Here is a 27,605-nt window from a genome sequence, read left to right as displayed (position 1 = left end):
AGGTATTTAAAAGACGGGTAGATGAGGTACTCAGGGTCATGGTTTAGTGGTTGATAGGAAAGGTTGGATTCGATGATCCTGGTGGTCTTTTCCAACCTAGTGATTCTATGATTCCATGATTCCTGCCCCCCGCAGGTTTCTGAGAGTTTCGCTCACTGAGGTTTAAACCCCAACAGCTCCTGAGCTCCCGGCTGCTTCCCAGCAGCGTGGGGAGGGTTTGGGCCAAGCTCCTTCCGCCGAGTTTAGCAAGAAGTGGTCAGAGGTAGGCCAAATTGGGCTGTCAGTGCCTAAAAACTCCCCCTTCCCAGCAGCACAAGCACTTCTTATCCACTTGGCAGACTCCTCTAGTCTCCAAAGGAGAAAAGCATGGGAAATTAAAAATAAACGAACCAAGAGATACGCATCCATCAGGAGCCAGGCGTTGTCAGCCCAAGTCCCTGTGCAACTCCTTCTTTAATCAAAACCTCACGCAGTTTAAACACTCGACAGAAGCCTAGAACACAGATCTTGTTACCATGAACAGGAAAAGCTGTAACCTTGAAGGATAAAATCATGTTTGTCTGATTTTTGGACTGTTCTCTTTAAAATCATACTAAACTACGCTAAGCCTGTTCGTGACATTGGAGGATTCGCCCCGCAGACTCCTGCAAGATGCATGGGTGTCTCGAGGGGGTCACGGGAGGTGACGGGAGGAGAAGGCTCTCAGGTGGCAGCTGAAGATGTGCCATTTCTAAAACAGTCTGTGACGCCAGCCGTAAATTTTTAAGAGGCTCAAATCAAGAAAAGGGCTGCTGATGGATGCCCTCCCCACTTGAAACGCACTTGCATGGTGACGGACGTCAGACTACTTGGCTCACGGCTACGCCACTTGCTTGTGTGCAGTTGAGAGTGTCAGAAACCTTCCAGCTTTCTAGAAACTCCCCGTATGCCAAGGCTCAGGGAGCTCTTTAAAGCCTGCCGCATGCAGGTTATCTGCCTCTCCCGGCTTGAAAATGCCTGTCCCCAAGGAGCTGTTATTTAATACCCTCCTTAGTTACTAAGGAATGGGAAGTTCCTCCCATCGTCCTGCTGCTTTCCAAACACAGATGGGATTTATTGAAGTTTCTACCACTCTGACCTCATTAATGTCTTACGGTACGGCTCCAGCAATGTGCCTACTCTTTGCCGGGTGTCTTCAACAGCCCCACAGTGGCTCAGGTCTCCCAGATGTGCTGAACATCCTTAAGGAGTTTTAAGCGATATCATCCCCAAAACAGCTTTGCTGCTGCCTTGTGGGGCCCTGCCTGCACCCTGCCCCATGGGGGATCCACGGCAGTCAGCAGCTCCTTTCGTAACAGCCACAGCAGGTGGGAAAGCAGAGACAGCATGGGGAGGAGAGAGAGAAAAAAGGAAAAGGGAAAACAAGAGAATAGTGCAGGAACATATCCAAGCTGTGCTACAGATAACGTAACGTGGGAGCCATGCGGGGATGGGTGGGATTTTAATTGGCATTGAGTAAGGGAAGCAGAAAAGAGGTGCGAGCCCTGGGTCTGGTAGGGAAATGCAGCAAGCAACCCCAAAGGGGACAGTCACGGTGCCCCCTGACACATCCTTGCAGGGAGGAGGGTAAGAATTGGGAGTACTGAGGCTTTTTTCAGGGAGCTTTTCTCCCCTGTGGAGAACAGGAGGGAGCATCAGCACAGCCCGGCTGGAGTTGTGCAAATTGCCTCACTCAGGCTCTGGTCCTCTAAATTGCTCTCTTAACTGAAGCAGATAAATCGACTGGATGAGCATCAGGTTTTTTTCCAGGAGCCACACTCCTCCACTGCCTTCAGAGCTTGTGCTTCAAACCCAAATCTGGCCAGTTTTGTCCCAAAGACACAAGCCTGGTGCTTACCAGGGTGAACACCCCCTGACTGCTGAGAGCTTGCTACACCCGAGGCCTCGAGATGCGCCTCTCCATCAGCCGAGCACGCACGGAGCTGGGGTTTCCCCTCCACATATTTATTCAGAGACACTACACAGCAAGGACAAGCCGGTGCCAAACTTTGCAAGAGGCAGATCTGGCTGGAGTTCAGCAGAAACAGGGAATTAAGACACTGAACTAAATCAATGGATCCCCACCCAATTTCTACCCAAATCAGGAATTTCATGCACAGGAGGAGTTTTGACCAGGGTCCCACATTACTTATTAAGCACGAAGAGCAGAGAGTGCTTGGCACTGCACAGAAGTCCAGGCTTTGCACTAAAGCTCTTGCAAGCCCAAAGTAATTCAGATGCAGAAGCAATTTCAGCTGCTGGGAAGGAACTCAAATAGCAAAAGACAAAGAGAGCCTGTGCAGGGATGGGGAGAAAGAAAGAGGAGCTGCTGGCTGGGTACAAGCAGGGATGCTGATTACACAGAAAAAAAAAAAAAGGATGGGGAGGAGGTAAAGGAAGCCAGTCAAGGAAAATCCAGGGATGGCCAAAATGCACCTGACAACAGGGGCTTGCTCAGGGCTGCAGGTACCACAGCCTCCCTGCAAAAAGCCTTCTAGCAATGCCTGCTGTGAGCCATACATCAGGACTGAAAGCCTGAAAATGCTAAGGAGATGCCCAGGGGCCTGGGCAGGGCAAGGGTATGGATGGAGGCACACGGACTGCGAGAGCCACCCAGCCCATTGCAGCCGTGCGAATACCCAGTGCCACGCTCACCTCCCTGGAGCCTTCCACCAAGACCCCAGCTGAGGCTGCTGACTGCAAACCTATGCAGAGATGCCTTCAACTGCCCAGCGCAGGCCCTGCGTGTCTTGCTTGCAGTGCCACCTGCTGCACACAGAAATGCTTTTCAAACACTGGAAGGGGACAGCAGCCACGCAGTGCGATGAACTTCCTGCCATTACATCAGCTTTCCCTGTACTTTAACAGCAGCCAAATTCTGGATCGAAAAAGCAACACTATTTCCCAAGCTGTAGGCATCCCACGAGTCACAGGCGTCGCTGCAGATGCTAATAAAGTACTTTTTTCTCTCCCTTTTATGCAGTTTCTCGCTGGAGCTGGTCTCTCCTACCAGAGACCACATCCTGAATCTTCTTATTCATTGATTCTTTATGCTAAATGATGACTCCACAGTCGAAATAATGTGGCATATTCTAGCTCACATTTCAGACACCGTGAGACTTTTTAATAATGAGTTGCATGAAAAATTAGGGAGGCTGCAACAAAGAGCTCTGACAGAGGTTTCCAAAGTGACTCACAGCCAGGAGAGCCTCACTTTTCCAAAGCCCAGTGTGAGACAAGCTCAAGAGCCCCCCACGCTCAGAGGGAGCTGAATCCTCCCCCTCTGGAAAACAAGGCCTTTTTAAGGAGACTTTCCCAGGGTGAGAAATCCTGCTGGGAGGTTTGGCGGGTGGTTTTGGGAATTTGGGCTGAGATGACATTGTGTTCCTATAAGCGCTCGTGGGGAGGTGGTTTCACCCTACACCTCAGCTGCGCTGCCGAGGCTGCTGTGGGGTGGGAGTCTGCCTGCTTTCCAAAATGGGGCTGGCAATGATTCTCACAGCAAACCGCAGTGGTAACGGGCAGCAGAGGCTCACCCAGTCCTGGTTCCTGAAGTGCTATGGCCCCTACAGAGACAGCGAGCATCACCCCTGCACGGGTACCCCTGCTCCTGCCTAGGGCAGGCTTGCTGCCAGCTCTGCAGCTCTTTGCCAGACCTTCAGCACAACAGAGGGGGCACAACTTCAGTTTAACTTTTGGCTGAATGCTTTTGCTTTCTGTCACCCACACAATCAGCTGCCAAAATATCCAAAGGGAAGGCAGCAGGCAGTGTATCCACTGCAGCCCACCACCGCGGGTTAATGTCATTTATGCTGTCCCAGTGGCGACCAGTGCCTGGCTGCTGGGGTGGGAGGTGCAGCAGGAGATGGCTGAAGGATGGGTTTGAATGCTTTGTCCTCTCTCCTGAGCTTGGCTCCTAGTTCCTTCTGCATTCCATGCCTTCACCTCCTCTGTGACACCCGTCACAGCCCCCCTCAGTCTCAGGAGCTCTCTCTGCAGCACAGGTCCGTGCTCACCCACCTCCAACGCCCCATAACTGGGTACTGCTCGCTCCACCTGGCCCAGCAGACTTTCCCAGAAGAGGATTTTCCACCAGTAGGAGATCCCCCTGTAGCTGGAAAAGGAAGGCTAAAAATAATAGGGTGGCCAGCACGCAGGCGGCTCTTACCACATTCCAGAAGAGCGGGTTGAAGGCGATGGAGAGGACAGCCGCAATGAAGCCAGAGTCAGTCACATCTATGTAGCCGAAGAGCTGCACCATGGCTGTCACATCCACCTGGAGGGAGGAAAGCCAGTTACTGGGGGTGCAGGTTCCCGCAAGGGGTCCTGGGATCGAAAATGGGTCACTCCATCTCAAACCAAACACATCAGCTGCCCTGTGAGAGCGGACAAATCTTTTAATGGCCCCAAGAAAGGCGTTGTTACAGCTTGCAAAGCACTACGTCAGGGTGCAAAGCCAAGAAAAGGGATGGGTCTCCTCCAAGCTGTCTCCCCCTTCATCCCGGAGGCACCAGGCTCTCAGGGAACCCTGTGTTTAAGGACAGAGGTGCTGCGAGGACCCTGCCGCTGCGGGGACAAGCACCAGCCCTATGGGGCAGCTGCTAATCCAAGCATATCTAAAAGCCACAAGAAAGGGAGCACCATTTCACAGTGCTTCGGTGTCCCCAGGGACAGAGGATGTCCCAGGGATGCTGGTGTGCATAGAAACTCCAGGTAATGAACTGTGTCAGCCTCAAACTTGCCTTCCATACAGCAAGAGAGATGCAAACCCACTCCACAGTGAGGGAGGATGAATTTGCATTGTAAGAGGCTGCAAAAGACTTCTTAGTGACAAGAACAACAACAAGCCCTTAAAGCTTGCTGGTTTTCCCCTTTTCTCTTTTTAAGACAGAGATGTTTTTCCCAGGATGGCTCCTTGACATTGTCAGCATTTTTATGTGCTGTAAGCCCTGCTGCTTCTCCCTCCCGCCCCCTCTTCCTGCACTGGTAATTGGATGAAGAACAGCCAGTACCTTTTTTTTTTGGCCCAAAACTTTGCAAACAAAAGACAAAACAGCCCAGCCTGAGCCCCTCCCTCACTTGAATCAAAATCAAGACAACAGCGAGACATGGAAGGATTCTGCTTCCCAAAGACAGCTGTGTTTGCAAGTCCTTCAGATGCCAGGGGACAGGAAAGGCTTGAAAAGCCATCAGCCTGTCCATTCAGGAGAGAAATTCCCACCGGTTCCTCCTGGGTTCTTCGCAGGAACTACAGCTGCAGTGGGATCGAGAGGAGCAGCTAAACCTGGCACTTCTTGTAGCCAAGACCAAAGGCCCTGGGAATGACTCCCGTGCCATCCCAGGGCACATCCAAGCGCTCTGGGTGCCTCCTGCACAACCCATGGTGCAAAGTGCAGGAGCAAAGGCTGAACCACCCCGGTGAAATGGGGGGATCCACGCTGCCTTCAAACCACCCCAGCTCCAGTTCCCGGGGCTCCTCCATCCGAGCACTCGGGACACGGGTGGTGGTGAGGAATGATGGGTACAGCCCTCAGGGCCTGATCCTGACTCTATTCCCATCCTCCCTGGCTTCTTCCTCCCTTCTCTCCCGAGCCCTTCATCATCAGACCTCATCCCTTCAAACCAAGCGCTGTCAAGACATCACCCAGGTGCCACTGCTGCTGGGGCTGAACTGTCTGGTCCCATTTCAATTGCCATCTCATGGGACCAGGACAGCTTCTTTCCTCTTGTTTCGTACGGCGCTGAGCACACTGCCAGCACGGGCTGCACAAAAGCTCCTTGACCTACTAACTCCTGGCTGGCAACATCGTTAACGTCGCACTCACCTTCTTTTCTTCTCCTCAACAACCAAACGCGCTGCTGGCAGCGGGAGGCAGATTGGCCTGTGCCCAGCGTGTGCTTTTAGGGATAAAAGGGGAGCCCATTAGGATGAGCTGTCTCTGCGTGCCGCTGGGACAGCCACGTAACAGGCACAGAACATCCAACTTTGCCTCTTCATCCTCACGGTGATAAAGAACAGTCGCAAATGCTGCCAACTTGCCCACAGCCCCAAAGTCAGGGGGGGTACAGGAGCTGCACAGGCACCCAAGGAGGGATCTGCACAGGCACCCAGACGGGAGCTGTGTGGACACTGGGGTGGGAGCTGCACGAGCATCTGGGTGAGAGCTGTGCAGGTACCTAAACAAGAGCTGCACAAGTACCCGGGGGGGAGCTGCATGTGCACCTGGGCAAGATCTGCACAGGCACCCAGACGGGAGCTGTGTGGGCACTGAGCTGGGAGCTGCAGATACCCAGATAGGAACTTGCCACGGGCACCTGTGCGGGAGCCGGGCAGACCCCTGGGCTAAAGCTGTGCGGGCACCCAGGCGGGAGCACGGTTACCCTGATGGGAGCTGCACAGAGCCCTGGGCAAGAACTGCACGAGCTCATGGGCAAGAGCTGCTACCCATGGACACTGGGGTGGGAGCTGCACGGATACTCAGATGGGAACTGCACAGGCACCTGTGTGGGAGCTGTGTGGGCACTCAGGTGGGAGCTGTGCGGATACCCAGATGGGAACTGCACAGGCACCTGTGTGGGAGCTGTGCAGGCACTGGGGTGGGAGCTGTGTGGATACCCAGATGGGAGCTGTGTAGCAATGGGGTGGGATCTGCACAGATACCCTGATGCGAGCTGCACGGACCCCTGGACAAGAGGTGCACAGGCACCCAGGTGGGAGCTGTACAGGCACCTGGGCAAGAGCTGCATGGGCACCCACGGACACTGGGGTGGGAGCTGCATGGATACCCAGATGCGAACTGCACAGGCACTTGTGTGGGAGCTGTGCGGGCACTGGGGTGGGAGCTGCAGATACCCTGATGCGAGCTGCACGGGTCCCCGGACAAGAGGTGCACGGGCACCCGGGTGGGAGCTGTACAGGCACCTGGGCAAGAGCTGCATGGGCACCCGAGCGAGAGCTGCAGGGGGGCTGGACAAGAGCTACAAGCACCCAGGCAAGAGTTGCACAGGCACACGGGTAGAGCTGCATAGGCCCGTGGACAAGAGCCGTGTGGGCACCCAGGTGGGAGCCGCACGGGCGCCTGGACAAGAGCTGCAGGGGCAGCTGGGCAAGAGCTGCACAGGGCCCTGGACGAGAGCTGCAAGCGCGCAGGCGAGGGGTGCGCAGGCACCTGTGTGGAGCTGTGCAGCCTCCTGGGCAAGAGCTGCGTGGGCCCCCGGGTGGGAGCCCCACGGATACCCCGAGGGGGGCCCCGGACACGCGGTGCGCGGGCACCGGGCTGGAGCCGCGCGGGCCCCTGGGAGAGCGCTGCAGGGGCCGCCGGGAACGCGCCGCGCGGCCCCGGGAAGGAGCTGCGGCCCCGCAGCAGCCGTGGCTCGGCGCGGTGCCGCCCCGCCACGTGTCCGCCCGGCCGCCCCGGCCCCGGTACCTGCCGGTACTCCAGCGCGCCCAGCCCCTCGCAGCAGTCCCGGGGGAGCCGCCGCTCCCCGCCCGCCGCCCGCCCCGCCATGGCCCGGCTGCGCTCCTCCCGCCGCCCCGGGCACTGCACGGCCCCGCCCCGGCCCCGGCGGCAGCACCGACCTGTCTCCGCCGCGGCTGCGAGCGCCTGTGCGGCCGCGGACTTCGACCCCGCCGGGGGCAGCGACCGGGCAGCAGCGAGGGGCTGTGCCCCCCAGGATGGGGCGGGAGAGGGACATCCCCTGCCCTCCCCTGCCATCTCCTGCCTGTCCCCTGCCATCCTCTGCCATTCCCTGCCTGTCCCCTTGCCTGTCCCCTTGCTTGTCCCCTTGCCTATCCCCTTGCCTGTCCCCTTGCCTATCCCCCGCCATCCTCTGCTATTCCTTGCCTGTCCCCTTGCCTGTCCCCTTGCCTGTCCCCTGCCATCCTCTGCCATTCCTTGCCTGTCCCCTGCCATCCTCTGCTGTTTCCTCCCTGTCCCCTTGCCTGTCCCCTGCCATCCTCTACCATTCCGTGCCTGTCCCCTGCCTGTTGCTGCCCTCCCCTGCCACCCCCTCCCTGTCCCCTGCCTGTCCCCTGCCATCCATCCCTTGCCACACCTTGCCTGTCCCCTGCCTATCACTGCCCTCCCCTGCCATCCCTTGCCTGTCTCTGCCCTCCCCTGCTACCCCTTCCCTGTCCCCTGCCTGTCCCCTGTCTGTCCCTGCCACCCCTTGCCTGTCCCCTGCCTGTCTCTGCCCTCCCCTGACACCCTCCTCTGCCTGTCCCCTGCCATCCATCCCCTGCCCTCCCCTGCCACCCCCTGCCTGTCCCCTGCCTGTCACTGCCCTCCCCTGCCTGTCCCCTGCCTGTCCCTGCCACCCTGTGCCCCTGTTCAGCCCTCCCAGCAGGGCCAGGGCAGGACAGTGGTTCTGCTGTTGTTCTGCTGCTGGAATTGCTGTAGAAATTAACTGCCGTGTGCCGGGTATTACTCATTGCAGGGCAAAACGTAAAGCTGTTGAGCGTGAATGTATTTTAAGGACAATTCATTGCAGCCTGCTCCCTTCAACAGGTGTAATATTTTTTGTTCATTGCTGTTATTATTCCTACTGATATTATTGCTCTCCTCTCCAGGCCGTTTTGGGTTGATGCACCTCACAGGCTGCGGTCTTGTCCTGCCTCTGCATGGGAAATGGGGTGGTGTCATCCCTGCAAGACCTCTGAGGGTCTCTGCGTGGACCAAATTTTCTTCAAAAAGGTGTTTGATATGAAGGAAATCTCATGAATGAGCTGTAAGTGTTCTTTCCAGAGGCATCACGGGAATGGGGATGGGGTGGGATGGAATATCTGAGTGCTCGTGCCCTGGCAGGCACCAAAAATGCATGAGCGATGACTCATGTGAAACCATCCCTGGCAAAACAGCATCCTTGGAGGTTGCTCTTCAGGAGACACAGGGGATGCAGCAACGACTCTCTTGGCCCTTGGGATACCAGCTTTCCTTGGTTCTGCTGCTCCAAAGCCCTCGCTGCAGCATCAGCTCCTGCACTTGGGGTGCTTGCAGGACCCCATCCCGCCTGGGCACAAACCTCACCGCTGGGCTGGCTTGGGGTGAGGCATGCACGAAGGCACCGTGGGTGGGAGCAGTATTCCCCGTGGATGATTTCCAGCTGCTTCCGGCCTCTTCTCCCTCGCGCGGGATAATTCTGCTGTGCTGAGTGTGTAATTATTGCCTGTGTCATCTCCTCGGCTGGGGGGTGGGAGCAGATGGGAGGATGTTTATATTGTAAGTCCCACCAGCTGGGTGCTTGGGGCAGCAGGGAGGGCGGCGGGGATGCGGTGAGGAAAGCAATCGTGGCTGTCTTCAGAGAGGAGGAAACGTACCCCCCGGGAGGGAATTAGCAGGGAGAAACCTCCAAGCCATCTTCCCTGCTGGACGGGAAGGACATCCCAGTGCTGCGAGCACTGGAAAGGATGTGGCCGACTGGGAGAGGAATGGGTCTGGCTCAGGGATGGCGGGAGGGATGGTGAGGATGTGCAGAGCTGTCTCGCTGGCTCACCGCTCAAAGGCGGCACAGCTGGGCTGTCATGGACACGTCTGTCCTGTCCCACTACATTGGGGGCACCCAGCAAAAGCATTCCCTGCTAGACCTTCTGCGCTGCCACTGGCGTGGCTGTGTTTGGGGCTGGGAATCACACTGGAGCACTCACACCATTCCCACCATCAAATACTCTGCCCAGGGAACGTTTTTCTACATAAGAGGGACAGAGGATATTCGTAGTGGTGGAGCTCCTCTGTGCCGGCCTCCATCCCACCTCCAAAACATCCTGGCAGCTGTGAAGGAGACAAAGAGGCCTTTCTGCAGGGCTGGATTTTCCTTTGTGTCCCTGTCCCTCCCCTTCTCCCCATGGCGTGCCTTTTATCCAGCACTGCGTTTCCGAGCACCAAGCTAAGGGAAAGGGCATTGCCCTCGCCTTTCCAAAGTCCCTTCTCAGTTTGAACTACTCCCAGTACCCTTTGAAATCCCACCAAGGCCCTGAGAGGTCACCAATGAATATGGAGTTGCAAATTCCCATGTGGGCAGAAGGCATTTTTGAGCTGCCCTGTTGGAGGGAGGCCTGGGAGCTCACCAGTTGGCAGCTGTTAATGGCACACAGGTATTGTGCAGTCACCAGTGCTTCTGCTACTGTCTGCTGCAGCTGCACGGAACGGTTTGCATGCATTTGACATATTCATTGCATGCAACTCAGCAATGCATGCGTGCCTCAGGCCGGTGAAGGTTGCTCGCTGCCTGCGAGTTAGCAGGATGCTGCAGTTCAGCAAGCTGCAGTTTGCTCTGGAGCATTAAAAACCACAAGGAGACCCAGGGGATTCCTCACTCATGGAAATCCAGGGTAGGGAGTGCTATCGTGTGGGTTTCCCTTAGAAATGGGACATTGGTTAGGTCAGCCTCACTACAGAGGGTTACCTCTCCTTATAAATCTAAGTGAAATCTTCCAGGCCAAGGAATTGGTTTCCTTGCGGAGAAAAAAGAAAAAAAAAACAGAAAAAAAGCACCCACAGCTTCCACTTCTCTCAAGTGACTCTTGCTGCCATCCGCTGTGAAGCAGGATGAGCTCCTGAACTCCCCTGCTTGCCTGCAGCTCCTGTAAGCCCTCTCTCACCCATCACTCCAGCCAAGCAAACCAGACTTTACGGCTGTCTTCAGCAAGGCTTGGTGGTCATCAGGAAGAGCTGCTTTCTGCCAGTGACCTTCATTTCTCATGCCTGAGCTTCCAATCCACCTGGTCCCACCCCAGCTACATCCCTTGATGACAGAGGTCCCATAGGTGCAGTGTGGGGCTGAGGACTTATTCCCAATCTTTTGCCTCCCATTCCCTGAGGGCTGTGTCGTTGTCCAGATGTTCCAGCCTGCCCTGAAATAAAGCCTGTGCGTTCAACCCTTGCAAACCTGCGAGGGCTTGGACTGACAGGTCATGGAGATCAAGGACAGAGCATCAAAACACACAGTAAGGGGTGGCATTGCAAGCCTAGAGTGGAGCAAATAACACTGGAGCACAGAGCTGAAACCTTGGGCAGAAGCAGTGAAACTGCAGATCCTCTTCTGTCCTCCATCAGATAACACGTTGTCACCAGAGGTGCAATGCTGCAATCCAGACCTGCAGTCCTAGTGGAAATCCTCTAGTGTTTGTGCTGGAGGTTAGCTCTATTTATATTCTGATGAATGATTTACTCGAGTAATTGGCACACAGCTCCCCTATTACAGATCATAAAGAATTAATCACGAGATTTTCAATGCTCCCCTATCAATTTTATTAGGCTTGATTGAATGCAGTGGATTGGGAACATATGGTATGTGAGTCAGACTCTGCTCCCAGTTACATCCTGGTTAATGCTGGGGACTCGCTCGGCTGCTGATCCCTGTAAATCCAGAGAGGCAGCTGCATTTTCCTTCTTTCCACGCCCCGACTGCTCCTCGCATTCCCTTAAATGCCCAGGGATGCAAACAGAAACCAAGATCAACTCCACGTACCTAAATTCTCCAAAAGCCTGAGACGCTCCCAGTCTGAAAGTCGGCCTGGGAAGAAGATGCTATGCTTCCAGGTCCTCCGTGTATCATTGTGAGTCAGAAACCAGAGCTAAATACTTGGGAGCTGGAGATCTGCCCCTAGAGCGGTTGTAGAACAACAGCCCCTGCAAAGGGGACGTGTTATGGTGTGGGAGGCTTCTCGCTGCTTAGAGCTGAGGATGCCTGTGTTGGCGTCAGGGCATCCTGCCAGGCAGGTTTGCCCACAGGAGATGCTTTCTTGAAAGAAAGAATTATCAACAAGAAATTCTAACGCCCGAAGGAGCGGGATGACACATCCCTGCCCCAAGCCAGAAGCAGAGCGTGATTCCCTGGAGCAGAAACCTCCTTAAAAACCACGTGTCCTGCGTGGCTCCCTTCACACAGAGAACCAGGGAAGTCTCCAAAATCTCCACGTTGAAGCCTCACAGTCCTTCCCTTGCTTTTTTTTTGCCTGTGGGTGTTGTTACTGTGCTGGGTTCTGTGCAGTCGTGATGCAGCAGAGCGGACGGTACAGGGCCCTCCCTGCTCCAGCTCATGGGCAACGCTTACCCCTGGTGAAGCAGTTCCCGCTCTGCTCCCGGCAACTACACCGGTGTCTCAATAGATATTTATATTTATAGCCCAGGAACCAACCGTGTCCTGGGCTGCATCCAGAGCAGTGGGACCAGCAGGGAGGGAGGAGATTCTGCCCCTCTGCTCTGCTCTGGTGAGACCCCATCTGGAGCCCTGCATCCAGTTCTGGAGTCCTCAGCACAGGAAGGACATGGAGCTGTTGGAGTGAGTCCAGAAGAGACCACAGAGATGATCCGAGGGCTGGAGAACCTCCTGTATGAAGACAGGCTGAGAGAGTCAGCGTTGTTCAGCCTGGAGAAGAGAGGACTCAAGGGGAACCTGAGAGCAGCTTCCAGTACTGAAAAGGGCTCCAGGAAAGCTGGGGAGGGGATCCTGATCAGGGAGTGCAGAGGTAGGACAAGAGAGAATGATTTTAAGCTGAAAGAGGGGAAGATTGAGATGAGACCTTAGGAAGAAATGCTTTCCTGTGAGGGTGGGGAGGCACTGGCATAAGTTGCCCAGAGAAGCTGTGGCTGCTCCATCCCTGGAGGTGTTCAAGGCCAGGCAGGATGGGACTTGGAGCAACCTGATCCAGTGGGAGGTGTCCCTGCTCATAGAAATGGGAGGTCTTAAAGGTCCCTTTCAGCCCAAACCATTCTATGATTCCATGATTTACAGGAGGGAATGGGAACTATGAGTGTAGATGGAGCTACATGCATAAGCACGGCTCATCCAGAACCAGGCCTGCAGAGCAACCAGTCTGGCACAGCTACAACCCACGTCTCCATCTGCTGTCTTGAGCAGCTGCAGTGAAGGGCACTGAGAAGTTATTGCCAGTAACTCTTGGCAGGAGCCAGCGAGGAAACCTTCCTCTGGGGAGAGCTGCTCCAGGCAGGGCAAATCAGAAACGCAGCAGAGGACAGAGCGGGATCTGTCCTTCATGAAGGCAAAGGGGAAGCAGCCCCTTTGCTTTTACAGTCAAAACATTTTGCATACACACGTTCCTGGCTCAGGGGCAGAGCAGGCAGGACCTTGCACAAAGGTCTTGTCAAGCATCAGTGTGCCCTGATCGCCTGGGGCTGCCTCTTCCCTGCCCTGCCCGTGCTGTCTGCTCCCAAACCAGCACTCCAAGGCCTTGCTGTGTCCGTACTGCTGGGTGGTCACCCCTCCAAACACCTCGGGCTCTGGGAACACTCCATCTGAGCCCAAGAACACCTTTCAACAGCAGCTCAGAGCTGGGGAGCATCCCCATGGGTCTCGCTTCGGTGCTCCGCGCTGGCAAGAGCCACAGCTTGCATTGCTTTAACCCCTCATCTCACACAAGTGCGAAGAGCTGCGCAGGGAAAGGATGGACATAGAGGCGTTTCTACTAAGGAGCATCCTCCCAATGTCAGCCTGTTTCCAGGGAGCTCCGGTGCCCCATGGAGCCATGTGTGACGGGTACCGCAGGAAGGAGCAGGCTCTGTCTGAAGGAAGCCACGCTGTCGGAGGAGCTTCCCAGTGTCTGTGCTCTGAGCCTGGTGAAGACAACATTTGGGGAAGGATTCACAGCAGCTTCTCTGCTCCCCGAGGCCACGTTCATCACCAGAGTGTCTCTAATGAAGCAGAGGCTTTACTTTCTGGGATCAATGAATCCACCGATCGTGACCTGTCTGCTAAGTGGGAAATCAGGTCTCTCCCTCCCCAATCTCGTCTGAGCTCAGCTCAAACAGCAGGCTCTGTCCCCAGGGTACTCCGTGTCGCTTAATTGCAAACCCTGTGTCTGATTAGAGAGCAGCAGCGAGGGCGTGCAGAAGCCCTTGCTACCTCAGCCTGGCAGAAAGGCAATTGCTCACCCAGCCTGGGAGCTGGCTGCAAGGAGGGAGGGCATTTTGGGGCTCTAGGAGAGTGGCAATCCCATCAGCTTTCTCTTCTCCAGAAGGTCCTGATTCTGCACAGCTGGCTGGAGGGTTTATTGCTGGTCTGCTGTCTCTCAAAGCCTTAAATCCCCCAAACCCTTTAAATCCCTCCAAAGTACCTTTCATTGTGATAGATGCTTTAAGAGAAGCTGAGGCTTCCCAAAGCAAGAAGCAGATGAAAAGGTCACTGCTACAGCCCCCAGCTACAAGCACCTCCCATGCCAGCACAGGGGAACAGCCCCCATTGCCCCCCTGAGTCCATCCAAGCAGGCTGGGCAGCTTTCCCTACCACTGCCTGCACCACCCAGTCCTCTCTGCACCTGCAAACCACCCTGCACACCCCCAGCATGTTTGCCTGTATGGTGCAAGCTGTAGAGGGCTGAACCAGCCTCCAAAAATCTTCCCTGCACATCAACAGCCCAGGGTTATGGGGCATTGCTCCAGGCACAGCTAATTAGAGTGCCCCCACTAGCTGAGCAGCCAGGTTTCGGATGCCGAGCCATCCAGACGGTTGCCTAATGCTCACCCCAGCGGAGATGATGGAGGGAGCTTAGTCATGGTGCCCAGCATCACCTCCATGGCCATCTCTCATCCTTGCTCTGCTGCCTTTTCCCAGGCAATCAGCCTTGCTCTCACATGTGACACCCAGCAGGGCTGCGAAGAGAAAAAAAATACCCTCATCAAGGACTCTGCAAAACCAAAAGTAGGGGCTGCTTCATGCCGCATGTGGTGGCCCTGCAGCAGGCACCCAGCCCTGATGCTCAGGGCTGTTGAGATCTGGGCTCAGAGCCTCTTTGGGGCATCAGCCCTTCCTGGAGTAACCTCTAAATGCTGCTTGGACACAGGTCTTGGACACAAACACGTGATCATGAGGGCCCAGGAAGAGGCTTCCAGGGGGCAGTGCAGGTTTATCCTGAGGAACCCCAGAACCAGCTATAAATACCTCCTCAGAGCATCACTCCCACTCCTCTTTGATGTTTTCCTGTTATTTACTTCAAACTCACTCCTGCTGTCATTATTTTTATCTTCTCCTTTTTCCCTTCTGCTTTTGCGGCTGTGTCGCAGAAGCATCTCAAGAGGAAGAGGGGAAGAAGGTCAGGAACCCTGGAAGGAAGATTAGGGGCCCTGGGAGGAAGGTTAGGGGCTCTGAGAAGAAGGTTGGGGACCCTGGGATGTCAGAGTCCCTATGGCCAGCGAGGTCCCCAGCTCCCAGAACAGTGCCCTCCCAGTAACGCACAATGGGCAAGAGCCCTTTCCTCACAGAATACATAGAAACCCAGCAGAGCCTTTACCCACCTTCTCCCCAATGTATCTCAGGGGCTTTCTGCTCCACTTCCATCCAAGGTTTGGCCAGAACCTTTCCTCTGTCACGATGAACTGCTCCTGTTTGGCTTCAGCCTGGCACCAAGCTCCGCCAGCTCCCTGGATCCACGCAATATCCCTGAATCGGTGGCTGGTCACAAGGTGGAAGGTCCCTGCAGGACTGATGTGGTGGGCACATAGTGCCGCCCACCATAAGGACGGGGCTAACAGGGTCTCCTGCTGCTCCCCAGCCACTGGCAGTTGTTGACTTTGCAGGCAGTTAGTCTCCTTGCGATGCCAAAGCCCTCCCAGAGCCAAAGGAAAGCAGAGAAGCGGCTCTGAAATTAATGAAAGTGGAAGTGATGCGAGTAGTCAGGCAGAGATGAGCTTAATTCCCTTAAATGAATTAAAAATACATTACTCCTCACTACCGCGAGCCCAAAGCCCTGAATCACAGCAGCAGGAAGGGAGGGCAAATGTGCACACCAGCCACCCCGCTGATCCTTTCCCTATAGAGTTTGGGGGGCTCCTGCCTTGGAACTCCCTAAATCAAGCAACCAGGCTTTGCTGCCGTCACCCTCCTCACAGGCAGACTGGGAGCTGGGGGCCTTTGCTGGGGGCTGATTCCAATTGTTTCAGCAAAAAAGAAGTGGTGACATTCAACTTTTTAATGCTCTTCCTTCACCTTTTCAACGTGATAAAGAACACTGAGCGCAAACTGATCTTTGCATCGTAGAAAACAGGGCCTGAGACAAAAGGTCTCAGGTTTCTCCACTTAAACAAAGCAGACTGTTTACTTTTTTTTAAGGTTTAAGGCATTTAATCCCCTTATTGAAGGCAAGAGGATGTCCCTGCTCCCTCCTCCACACATCCCTCCTTTTTCCCACATCCAGAGAAGCCAAAAACTGCCTGGAATTACCCAGACCCAGACATTCCCTTTGCCAGAGTGCCTGCCTGCGGCATGGCTCGCTTGCCAATTATTGGGTATTTTTGCAGATCCCTATAAAAAGGGCAGCTGGCTGGGCTGCAGGTCGCTCCCCGGGCAGGCTCCTCGTGCCAGCCCTGGCCCTTGGGATGGATGCTTGCTGCCTGGTTTTATTGTTGCTGGTGGGGAGCCTCTGGGACCCCATTTGGACATCGACTGCAGGGGGAAAAATTGAATCCAAAGGGCAGCGAGGGAAGGAGGAGAGGCTGGAGTGGAGCTGGGAGAATGGGGTAGACTCAGCACCCACCAGTTGCAGCCCCACGGCAGGGCATGGGATGTGGGCATGAAAGTGGTGGGAGGAGGACAGAGCGGCTGGAAGAGCAGCCAAAGCAGGAATAAGGAGGTTTTGCCAGCAGATGGGTTTAGCGAGGGCCTCTGTGAATATTTCAGTATAGGGAAAACTTCAAATCCCAACAGACTGCTCCTCTCCAAAGTCTGCTCCAGCCCAGACGGGCAGGCGGCCCAGAGAGCCTCCTGGCCTGGATTGCACAGGAGGTCACAGCTGTCCCTCAGGACTCTGCGAGCTGGAACCCAGTGAGGACAGATGCTGGGTGATGGGAAACTGCATTCAGAGGCTGCTGGTGGCTCCATGTCAGGGCACAGGGACCCTCTGTGAGAGCTCCTAGGGACTCGGACCCCCCCACCTTCCAAGGATGCTGAGATGGGATGCAGCTACCCTGGGCTGGGAAAACCCTGGTTCAGCCCTGCAGAAGAGCTGCCCCTGTGCCACTGAGACTCTGCTGCTCACACCAGCCCTGGTTTCCCAAGCAGGGCTCAAAGCAGTTGCCTCTCCTCCTCCCTTGGTACCAGACAGCATCTTGCCCTGCACCGGCTGCTGGGGATCAGTGCTGGGCTGCAAACCAATCTCAACTGCGTGGAGAATGGTGGTGTCCTGCAGCTGGTAGGGCCACACAGGACAACACTAACTGGGAAGAGAAATCACCTCCTTTTTTCTTGTGTTTCTCATTAAAGCCAAGCCTGGCAGTGGATGCTTTTTCTCCCAGGTGGGTGCTCCATGGGGATGGGTGCCCCCCTGGCCAGAGAGGACATGGGTGCTTGTGGGGAAGGAGGCAGGATCCAGCCACCTTGCAGCACATCAATGCATGGCAGCTGGGCATTGCTTCTGCAGCACCAGGCAGGGCTCTGAGCTGTGCTGTATGCACTGCAAGCCTGCTCCAGCTCTTCTTAAACACTACCTTTCATTCCCCCATGTTGGATATTCCTCATGAAGTCGCATTTGGATAATTTGCCCTGCTCCATCAGCTTACAGTGTGATGGAATAACTCCAGCAGGCTTGCAAAGCACCAGGCACAGGACCCATGGGTGCAGGATGCATGGGTGCAGTGGGTGCAGGGATAGGGCATGAGGCTGCACTAGCACTGCAGCTGCCAAGGAGTGTCTCGGGGTTTCATAATCGGCCCCAAATCCAGCCCCGCTGGCTGCTGGTGGAGGGAAGCTGCCTGCAATCTATCACCTCTCTGCCCGACGCGCCGAGAGGAAAATAGGCTTGGGGGCATGCGGTACCAGTTCAGGGCACGATCTTTCTGCTTGGCTAAAATGACACTAATTAAGCCCTTCGCAGCGTGCAAAAGCTATTCCTACAGGGCAGACAATTAACCTTGAAACTTGGCTTTTAGTGCTTGGAGGGGAGCGAATTTTTCATCCTGTTATTTCCCTGTGCTATTAAACTAATCCTGGAGACCGTGAGGGAGAAGCAGTGTTACATGTCTGCAGCTCCCAGCCTTGCCACGAGCACAGCGTGTGGTCGGCAGCCTCATGCTCCATCTCTCCATCATGTTTGCATTTTCACCTATGGTCTCCAACAATATCATCACCACTGGGAATGAGAGATGTGACCAAGGGCACGCAGCAAGGCTATGGCATTACACAATTATTACAGTCAGAAGTCAATCCAGCCTCCTTCGAATGTGCTGGACTCAGTGCCAGCCTGGCCTTGACTTTTCAAGGATTCTCCCCAGAGGCACGGCGTGTCCCGGCTCTCCAAGGCTGCGGCTGTTGGCACAGCATCGCCCCAGCCCAGGGTCTGCAGAAGACGAGCCGCCAAGGTTTTGTTTTCCTGGAGGAGGAAGCGAAGGATAAAGAAGGTGGAGAAAGGGGAAGATATGGCTCGTGGGGGCCAAACTCTGCCCTGGGAAGAGGGGATGTCCCTGGGCTGCTCCACGTCCTCGCCAGCGCTCGCAGCTCCTCTCCGTGCCAGCTCTTCCCTTACCCCTCAAAATGCAGCTGATGACAGTGCTGAGCTTGGGGACACCGGGGAGAGGAGCTGGTGGCTCAGCCTGATCCTGCCATCAGCAGAGGAAAGGGGAGAAGGAGAACGGGTAACCCACCAAACCCCACCACGGGCTACCACATAGGCACACTACGCCCATGGAGCAGCCCACAACGCTGAGGCCACTGCTGAGACGAACAAGGCGCAGGCAGAAATTTGGCTGAGCCAGATGAAGGACAGGTTTTACCTGCTAGAATTTTAACACCTTTCTGCTCTCTGGGCTGGTGTGACTTCTGTCAGCCCAAGCCACCCTGCGCCCAGACATTTTCTAGGTGCTCCTTCAACCAGGCCACTCAGCACCCAGCCCGGGAGCTGCAGCCAATGCTCGTCTCCCCCAGATGCATCCTCCAGAGAGGTTTTCCTCATCCTCAGCAACCCTTTCCCATTTCTGGGCCCTGCCAACCTCCCCCTGACCCTCACGCTGAGCTGAGCGCTGGCTGCTCAGCTCCTGCTCCCAACCTCATCACCTCAAAATAGCAGCAAACCTCCTACCTGAGCAATTCTGTAAGTGCTTTCCCAGCTTGCTGTGCTAATTGCTTGGCCTTTAAATCAGAGCATGGAGGGCTGCAGGAGCCCTCAAGGAGCCATTTTGTATGTGGGTGCTGTTTCCCTGAAATGGCCTGATTTTTAACTGCTCTCCTCTTTCTTCTTGAGGGGGTGGTACATTATGGAGGCTGGGTAAAGCAACTGAAGGGAGAGCTGCACCGTAAAAGCCAGTCTGCTGCTAAATCTGTCGAAAAATGATGCTGCAAAGTGCCTGTGCAGTTGTTTAGTCATTTGTTAGCCCGGTCGAGGAGTGATTTGCGCGGCCGTGCTCTGCTTGTGTGCACAAGCACCAGCTGCAGAGCATCACGCAGGGTAAAGAGGCCCTTAGTGTGTACAAGGAACCAGAAGAAGAATCAGGAGAGGAGAGTGAGAGAGCACTGAGGTTTTTTTTTTTCCCTAGGTGACTCTTTTGGCTTGTCTGCCTCACTTTCCTATTTGCAAAATGATGCTCATCTTCTCCAGGGCTCCCGTGGAGGTAAATTTATCTCCCACTGCCTTGCAGCTTTCACCTCCCCAAGAACCATCCCCATGAAAGACACTTTCCCTGCAGATCTGTTGTTTCTCACAGTTAGCTTTCATGCTTCAAAAAAAAACCAAAAAAGAGAGTAAGTGCCTGGGGTAGCAGATGGGAGCGGCTCCTCCTGTCTGCTATGAATCACAGAGGAGGTTTTACCTTCCTGGGATGAAGCTGTGCTCTCAGAGCACTGATCCTGCTGGAGTTGGCCAGGGAGCAGCGGCACAGCCAGCTGCCAGCACCGTCACTGCTCATCGCTGCATCTTTCTCTCCAGGAGGAGAAGAAAAACTGACGTGCTGTGCCTCTTCTGCAGAAGTGGCAAGGTCCTAATGGGATCGCTAATTCATGGCCATACTTTGAAGCGTCCTTCTGCTGGTGTAAATCAGCCCCACAGAAATCAGCTGTGTTGTGCTGATTTACATCAGGGAGCAGGAGGAGATGCTGGATGGTTCATCTGAGCATCCCTGTCCTCTGAGCGGTGGCAGGCGGCCACAAATCATCTGGCGGCAATGGAAATAACTCAGCAGCCAAAGCTTGGGCAGGAGGATAAGGGTGTAAAAGTAAAAGCCAGAGGTTTTGGAGTGGCTGTGGGAATGAGTTTCAAAAGATAGGATAGGATAGGATAGGATAGGATAGGATAGGATAGGATAGGATAGGATAGGATAGGATAGGATAGGATATTCCAGTTGGAAGGGACCTAAAATGACCATCTAGTGCCACTGTCTGACCACTTCAGGGCTTACCCAAAGTTGAAGCACGTTGTCAAGGGCACTGCTCAAAACCCTCTTCAATACTGACAGGCTCAGGGCATCAATCCCCTCTCTGGGAAGCCTATTCCAGGGTTTGACCACCCTCTTGGTAAAGAAATGCTTCCTCATACCCAGTCTAACCCCCTTGGGGCAGCTTTGAACAGTTACCAGGGAGATGATGTCCCCCTGGAGACCTCCCAGGCCTGCTGGAGACTGGATTTCTCCAGGATTTGAGCAGGGTTTAGCACGCACCTTGCCGGAGGTGCAGATTTCCCCAGAGTGCGTTGTGCAGTACGGGGCGAGCAGGCACTGAGCTCAGCCCTGGGCAGTTTGCAGTAGGGCGAATGGTTAGGAGCGGCTGGTTGCTCCAAAATCGAAGGGATAAATGCAGCGCAGAATGCGTGCCAGCCAACTGGGCTGTGTTAAACGCAGTGTGAGCGCTTAGCTGTGGCAAAGCATTGGCATCGAGGGGCTTATGTGCATGTGAGCTGGCGGCTGGTGAGCTGCGCTGCGCTTTATCGGCATTCGCAGCTGCAAAGCGGCAGCACTGGCTCCAGGGAGTGGGGGCTGACTGGGACCCGTGCACTGCCCAAAGCCATCGTGTCTGCAGGTGACCATCAGCTGTTCCTGTCCCCAGCCCAGGGGAAAAAACGTTTGCAGCCCTGCAGGTTGGATTTACCCCTTCAGATGACTCGGAAGTTGATGTGCCTGTACAATCCAGCTCGTTGTACCTATTTGATGAAGTCCAGACAGGATTGTTTTACCTGCTCACGCAGAGGTAGAACAGGGCTGGGAGATCCTGACCTCTCACGCAGCATTTGTGACCCGATGGTGCAGGACAGGCTGTGTGAACAGCAGCAGCTGGATGTGAGACTGAGGGTTCCTGCTTTGTGCAGGAATATCTTGGCAGGCTGGGCACAATTCCCAAAGACAAGACTTGTGTCGTGCCAAGGGCAATGCCTGGAAGGGAGCTGGGGGGTGTCACACCACCCATCTCCTTCACTCTGGGCTGAACTGGTGGCTTCCACCAAACCCCCTTACAATAGTCATTTGATTTATTTTTATTTCCTTCCCCCCCCCCCCCCTTTTCTGTGCTGCAGAAAATCCAGAGCAGCATTTCTCCAAAGTGTCAGCACTTCATACAGCACAAGACTCGACGTGCTTCTATAGGCATGGGCACACAGACACGCACCTGGCCAAGATACAACTCCCAGCACTCATTTATATCCCTGTGGTTCTTAAGAGCACTGCAAATCCCCACACTGTCTTGCCAGGTCATAGCAATACCTGCAGCAGAAACACCTCCCTGCCTTAAGCAGCATATTTTTATCCCAAGATGTTATTTGTTCAGTGCATTGTGGTTCTAATTCAGCAGATGGTACCAGCAGCTGCCAACCCGACTTCTTATCTCCTTCCTAGCAGGCAGCATTGACCCGATCTAACCCTGAGCAGGGCTCAGCTTGACTCCCGGAGCTGTGTGGGTGAGGACAGCCCTGGCAGGACCCCCAGTGTGGGCTGCACCCAGGAAGATATCAACCAGGTTGGGAGGCCTGGGCTCTCAGCAATGCTGCTGCTGACCCCAGGGATGCTGCAGCCCCCCTCTCCGCCCCCCTGCCCCCCCCAGTGATGCTGGTGGTGCCCTAGGGATGATGCTGCTGTTGACCCCAGGGATGCTGCTACCGCCCCAGAGATGCTGCCGCCAACTCCAGGGATGCTGCTACTGCCCCAGGGATGCTGCTACTGCCCCAGGGATGCTGCCACTTCCAGGGATGCTGCTGCCACCTCCAGGGATGCTGCTGCCGACCCCAAGGATGCTGCAGTCACCCCTGAGGATGCTGCCGCCCCAGGGATGCTGCCACAACCCCTGAGGATGCTGCTACCACAACCCCTGAGGATGCTGCCGCCCCAGGAATGCTGCTACCACCCCAGGGATGCTGCTGATGACCCCAGGGATGATGCTGCCATCCCAAGGATGCTGCAGCCACCCCCAGCAATGCCGCTGTCACCTCAGGGTTGCTGCAGCCGCCCCCCAAGGATGTTGCTGCCACCTCCAGAGATGCAGCTACCGCCCCCGAGGATGCCGCAGCTACCCTAGGGGATGCTGCAGCCACCCCAGAGATGCTGCTGCTGCCCCAGGGATGCTGGTGCCCCGGCGCTGCTGCCAGGGGCTGCCCCAAAGCCGGGCAGAGGCTGCCCCTTAGTGTTAGGAAGGCAGCACGGCTGCTGCAGGGACCTGGCAGAGCACCCGCGCTGGGGGACCCCGAACCCCTCTGCTCTTTGCGGGGGGTTGTCCCCAGGCTCCTGCCCACCCCCGAGGCTGCCTGAGCTCCTCCAGCCTTCCCTGAGTGAGGTTGGTCCCGTCTAATGATGGTCCTGCTAATGACTGCTAATGGGGCCATGCTCCTCCAGCCCAGCCGTGTCTTTTGGGGGGCTGGCAGAACTCACCCCGCTGCTTTCGCTGCTGTGTAGCCCCCTGCCAGCCCTGCGCCCCCTCACCCCTCCCTGGGCACTGCCTGCATCACCTCGAATTGCATTTTCCAACATTAATCGAGACAGACCTTGTTGCACCCCGGCTTCTGCTCGCCAGCCTGCGCAGGCACCCCAGATCCCACAGTATGGGTAACTCCCAGCTCCGGCTGCCCACCTGGACATTTTTCTGTTTAAACAAGGTGCCTCATATACATTTTTCCTAGGGTTAATGGCAAATAAGCCTTTCACCCAGCCCCCAGGGTCTCCTGACCACTGGAGGAGAGCTTGCTGTCCCTTGGCCATATGGGGAAACTGAGGCAGGTCACAGCAAGGCAGGGCTGGGTGGTCTTGAGCTAGCTTGTGCTCCCACTGCCCCGAGAACACTGGCTGCTATCCTCTCCTGCTCCTTCCCCTCATAACAGCCGATTCCCTGGAGTCCGCGGCGACAGAACATCCTTCCCCAGTGATGTTATATTAGCTTAATAGCATTTTTCCACTCCATTTGAGGGGGGAATTTACAATGATCTCCAATTAGGACTGCCTTGGCAGCAGCTTACGGGCTGGACATCCTGGCTCACCCTGCCCTGCTCTGGGTTCAAGGGCTGTGGGTGCAAACTGGCCTCTGGCCACTCGTCACCCCACAATGCAAAAGCTTCCAGTTTCCACGCCCCATTTTTCTTCACCTGCTAAATAGCCCAGGAGCAGGAGGCTTGGCTATTCCTGTGGCTCTTTCAGCCTTCAAATTTCACTCTGGTGATGCTTGCAAAGCCAGGTGGGCACCAAAGAAGAGATCTTGCAACTCCTGCTCACGCTGTTGCTTGCAAACTCCACTCATGGTCCTGCTTGCAGTTCTCACCAGGCAGATCCCTGTGCAGGGCAGGCAGAGCCCTCGACCTGAGCACCCCCAGCCCTTGCCCTGAGCACCCCCAGCCCTCGCCCTGAGCAGCCCTGGCCCTGGCAGCCCCTGCCCTCCAGAGCGCTGTGAGCTGCACAGCCCCAGCCCCCTCCTCACCCGGAGCTGCCACTGCTCTTCCCTTGCCTCTGCCACAGACAGTTCTGGGATCACTTACCAATTAGTGTGGCCTGCTCATTAAAGCTCATTATCTGCCAGTGTGAATTTGAACGGGATTGCACAGGCTTGGCGGGGGATCAAAATCTTCCTTCTTTCCAATTCCATCCCAATCAGCCCCCCTGCTCTGGGATCAGCCCCACGGCCACACCAGAAGGCTGGAGGATGCGATGCTGCCTTTAAGAAGGAAAAAAAAAGTGCCCAACAAATTAAGCTGAACCCTCCCCATGGCAGGGATGGGTCATTGTGCTGCATTGATGCTGCGATGGAGTAGGAACATTCCAGAGCTCACTATCTTCCACAGCTTTACACCATCACCGCTGTAAAAGCTGGGGATGTACAAGGGGTAAACAGCTGGACTTTTTGTCAGACCCTAAATCTCCGAGCCGAACTTACAGCCCTACAAACCCAGACGAGTAACTCTGGATGCCAGGAGGCACCGGAGTGCCTGCAAGGTCACACTGGCCAACTGGCCATGGCTCAGCCCGGTGACAGCCCCCGTGCCCAGGGAAATCACCAGGCAGGTGCCGGTCGGGCAATCCCAGCTGCCCCTGGGTGATGCCCGAGCCCCTGGCTGTGCCCGCGGGGTTTTGGGCAGACCCTAGCGCAGTGTGACAGTGAGCTCATCTCAGCACCAGGGCATGGAGCTGACAGCGATGAGGAGATACCAGCTCCCAACCACAGCAATTAGGTTTTATTCTCCATGTGCTATGTTGTCAGAAGGAGCTGGTCTCAGAGGCGTCTTGGTTATTTTCTACTTTTAATTGCAAGGACAGAGGGCAAAAGACAAAACTCTGATAAAAGCATTCTTCTCCCACCTCCTTGGTGGGTGTTTGAGCAAAGCAGATGCTAGAAAACTCAACAGATTACATGGCTTGGATGGAAACATCTCTGCTCAGAGAAGGAGAATTCATTGCGCAGGGAGTGGCTGTGGTCTAAGCCAGAGGGCAAAGCCATGCACTCCTATCCTGCCCTGCTGTACCCTACACCGCACCATCAGCCTGGGGCTTTGCTCTCATCGCACGCATCCCAGCCTCTGCCTGACACTGGGATATCAGAACCTGGGGAGGGGACACAAACCCAGGTCCCTGGGCAGGGATGGGACCATCGTATCACTGCCACGAGGGCTGGTCCTGAGTATCCTGCACCTACGAGGCAAACAATCAGAGCTTTTCCATGCTGGAAAATTAGCCTCAAATGTATCCTGGTTTCATAAGAACCAGCAGCATGGGAGAGGGAGCCTTCCCAGTGCCTCCTTCCCCTCTTTCCCAAAGTCATCCTTCCCTAGGGAGTCACCAGGTCTGGCTTTCATTAGCAAATGAGCCTGTTTTGGTGAATGGCTCTTGTCAATATTGATTAAATTCCATCTTCCCATGTGCAGAGAAATCCTCTCGAGGTCTCAGCACTACCACCCTAAAATAATTGAGTAACAAGACCCAGGTTAACCCTTCCTTCCCACTCTAAAAGACTCCCCCCAAGCTCAAATCACCCACTAACTGTTCCTTTGTTCATCTCCCGCAAGGAGCCACTCAGCAACAAGACAAAAATCCACCAGCCAGTGGAAAGCAGCTGGTCTAAGTTCAAGCCAAACAGCCTCGGGTTGCGCAAGCCAGGGCTTTAGCACAGGCCAAGCTGGGAAGGCTGCACCGGCATCTAACAAAATTCCCAGCAAATGCTCCCTGTGGCATCCAACCAGCTCTCCAGGGCTGGAAATTGTGCCCAGGAGCATATTCTTCCCCAGCTCCTCCTTGCCAGGTTGCCTTTCACCGCAGACACCAATGTGCTTGCGTCCCACGCTGGCCTGGATTAACTGCCTCTTTTATTGCTGCCAATTACCGGCAGTAAAGATGCCGGCGGGGATGGAGTATGCAAGATGGGTTACCACCTTCCCAGACCTAATGACGTGAAGCTTTGCAGGCTGCGGCAGCAGCTTCAGGTCCCCACGGAGCAGGGGGATCATCCCACAGCCCCCTACCCTGCTTCCTTTCCCACCCCTCAGCTGGATGCTGCCAACGGTGCTGCAGGGAGAGCTGTATCCCAAGCTCTGGCACAGACCAGGGGCGAGGGATGTGAAGGTGATGCCCATTCACGGTGACCTGGAGACCTTCCCACACGGGTGGGAGTGGAGGCAGCGCAGGGCTGCAGGCAGCAGACCACACTCAGCTGCGGCTGAATGCTCTGAGGTTTCACACTGTGAGAAGAATGAGCAGATAATAGGATTTTCCGTCTCTTCAAAGGGCGTGCGAGCCAGGGCCCGGCACTGTGCGGCACCCTGGGAAGAGCCACCGGGAAGATCCCACACCTCCTGGCCACAGGGATGCTCCCAGCTGCAGAACAGGGACTGGGAACCCAAGGTCTGAGGGCACGAGGCTGGTGGGCACCTCCTGCGCCAAGGGGTTTAGCACTGCTGGTATTAAGGAGAGGCAGGGATGCCAAACGCTGGCGATGCCATGCCAGGAGCCAAGGGAAAGTTCAGCCGCCTCCACCAGCTGCTTCGACACGGCGCGGTTTCGCCAGGAACAGCTGCTCTGCTGCAAAAGCAAACGGGAAAAGCAGACAGCAGGCTTTCCACTTCATGCTTATAACAGCCAGGGCACGCACACATCGCCACACCGAAGGCATGAAACACTCCCACCTCCTCTCTGCACACACACACTGGCACCAGCCCAGGGCAGAGCAGCCGCCCCCAGCGAGCCCAGGGTCCCTCGGCCCCCGACCACCGTGCAGGGGCAGCCAAGGGACCATCTGGAGGCTCATTTGAAGAGCTCCCACGTCCCTGCGTCCCCGCTCCATTTCTCCTCGGATGGCTTATCAGCAGTGACTTTCCCGACAGCAATCGATAGAAAACATTTTATCGCCTTCCCAGGCGGCAGGATCCTTGGAGTGGGTCTGATTTCTGTTTCTATGGTGACATCTTCCGGGCTTATGAAAGATCTTGCCTTTCTTGGTTGTTGTTGGGTGGTGGAGATGGGAGGTGGAGGGGGGCTGCTGTTATATTTTTTGTTGTTGTAGGTTTTGCCTTTTTTTCTCTTTTTCTTTTTTTTTCTTTTCTTGGTTTTAATACCATTTTCAGTGTAACAAGGAAGCCTCCAGCCAGAGAAACGCGATGCCCGCAGCTTACTCGCAGCACAGCTGCGCGCTGGGAGGGGCCCCAGGGCAGCTTTCATCCCCGAAACACGCCACAGCCTCTAAAACCTACTGAGGCTCAAATGCACGTTGGCTCGGCCAGAGCTGTCTCCCTCCTTCCTTCTCTCCTTTCTTCCTTCCCACCCCTCCAGGCTTCTCCTGCCAGGCCTGGAAAAAGCCACTCGGCCACACAGCAGGGATGGCCTCAAGCACAAGCGACTGCATGGGGCGCTTTGTAGCGCAGATTATTTTGCTCCTTGGCTCTGCTCCCTCCTCCTTCCCTTTCCTATTTTCTTCTCCCTACCTGCTTTGGAGAAGGAGGAGGGGGGTTGCCACACAGTCCCCCTCTGCCAGCCCCTGCCCCACCAGCTCTGGTGGCTCTGGGACCTGACCTAAGGGGTGAGGAGAGGTGCCAAGGGGTTGACTTTATATCTCTGGGACATGATGGCTTGACATCTCCTGCATGCAAATGGGCCAGTGCTTTTTGCTGAGTTATCTGCACCTGAGGATCTAACTGCCTGCCTAATTAACGTCTGCATGGTTCCTTCTCATTAGAGCTCCCTTTACCCCATGAATGGCCTTGC

The 27,605-nt window shown here is 55.5% G+C and overlaps 2 protein-coding genes across 12 annotated transcripts in view; one reads left to right on the top strand and one right to left on the bottom strand.

Annotated features, from left to right (window-relative positions):
• The window catches only part of PEMT (phosphatidylethanolamine N-methyltransferase), a 46,737-nt gene extending 39,017 nt beyond the window's left edge, over positions 1–7,720 (bottom strand). For 2 of the 3 annotated variants that reach the window (XM_054080630.1, XM_054080629.1), the window contains exons 1-2: positions 7,446–7,578; positions 4,187–4,294 (exon numbers count right to left, since the gene is read on the bottom strand). In XM_054080630.1, the coding sequence (XP_053936605.1) occupies positions 4,187–4,294; positions 7,446–7,526 (189 nt within the window). In that variant the 5' untranslated portion in view covers positions 7,527–7,578. The other variant, XM_054080631.1, reaches the window with a different exon arrangement.
• Positions 5,845–26,982, top strand: LOC128853715 (uncharacterized). 9 transcript variants are annotated; one of them, XM_054080627.1, is made up of 3 exons: positions 5,845–7,451; positions 8,588–8,745; positions 26,969–26,982. In XM_054080627.1, the coding sequence occupies exons 1-2, from the start codon at positions 6,404–6,406 to the stop codon at positions 8,722–8,724; spliced, it is 1,185 nt and encodes a 394-aa protein (XP_053936602.1). In that variant the 5' UTR covers positions 5,845–6,403; the 3' UTR covers positions 8,725–8,745; positions 26,969–26,982. The 9 variants fall into 9 exon arrangements, 8 of the variants coding, with proteins under 8 accessions (XP_053936602.1, XP_053936601.1, XP_053936603.1 ...); XM_054080626.1 differs by lacking the exon at positions 26,969–26,982 and adding an exon at positions 13,478–13,589; XM_054080628.1 differs by lacking the exon at positions 26,969–26,982 and adding an exon at positions 8,823–11,008 and having other exon boundaries at positions 5,845–7,441.
• The last annotated feature ends 623 nt before the right edge of the window (positions 26,983–27,605 follow it).

The sequence above is a fragment of the Cuculus canorus genome, chromosome 15 (genome assembly GCF_017976375.1).
Source record: "Cuculus canorus isolate bCucCan1 chromosome 15, bCucCan1.pri, whole genome shotgun sequence".
Classification (NCBI taxonomy): Eukaryota; Metazoa; Chordata; class Aves; order Cuculiformes; family Cuculidae; genus Cuculus; species Cuculus canorus.
The sequence above is the reverse complement of the archived record's forward strand: the minus strand, read 5'-3'. Positions and strand labels throughout refer to the sequence as shown.

Coding starts and splice junctions, on each gene's coding strand:
- LOC128853715 (XM_054080627.1), top strand. CDS start 6,404: ATGGGAGCTGCACAGAGCCCTGGGCAAGAACTGCACGAGCTCATGGGC. Junction 7,452..8,587: donor CCCGGCCCCGGTACCTGCCG/GTACTCCAGCGC, acceptor TCTCCTCTCCAG/GCCGTTTTGGGTTGATGCAC.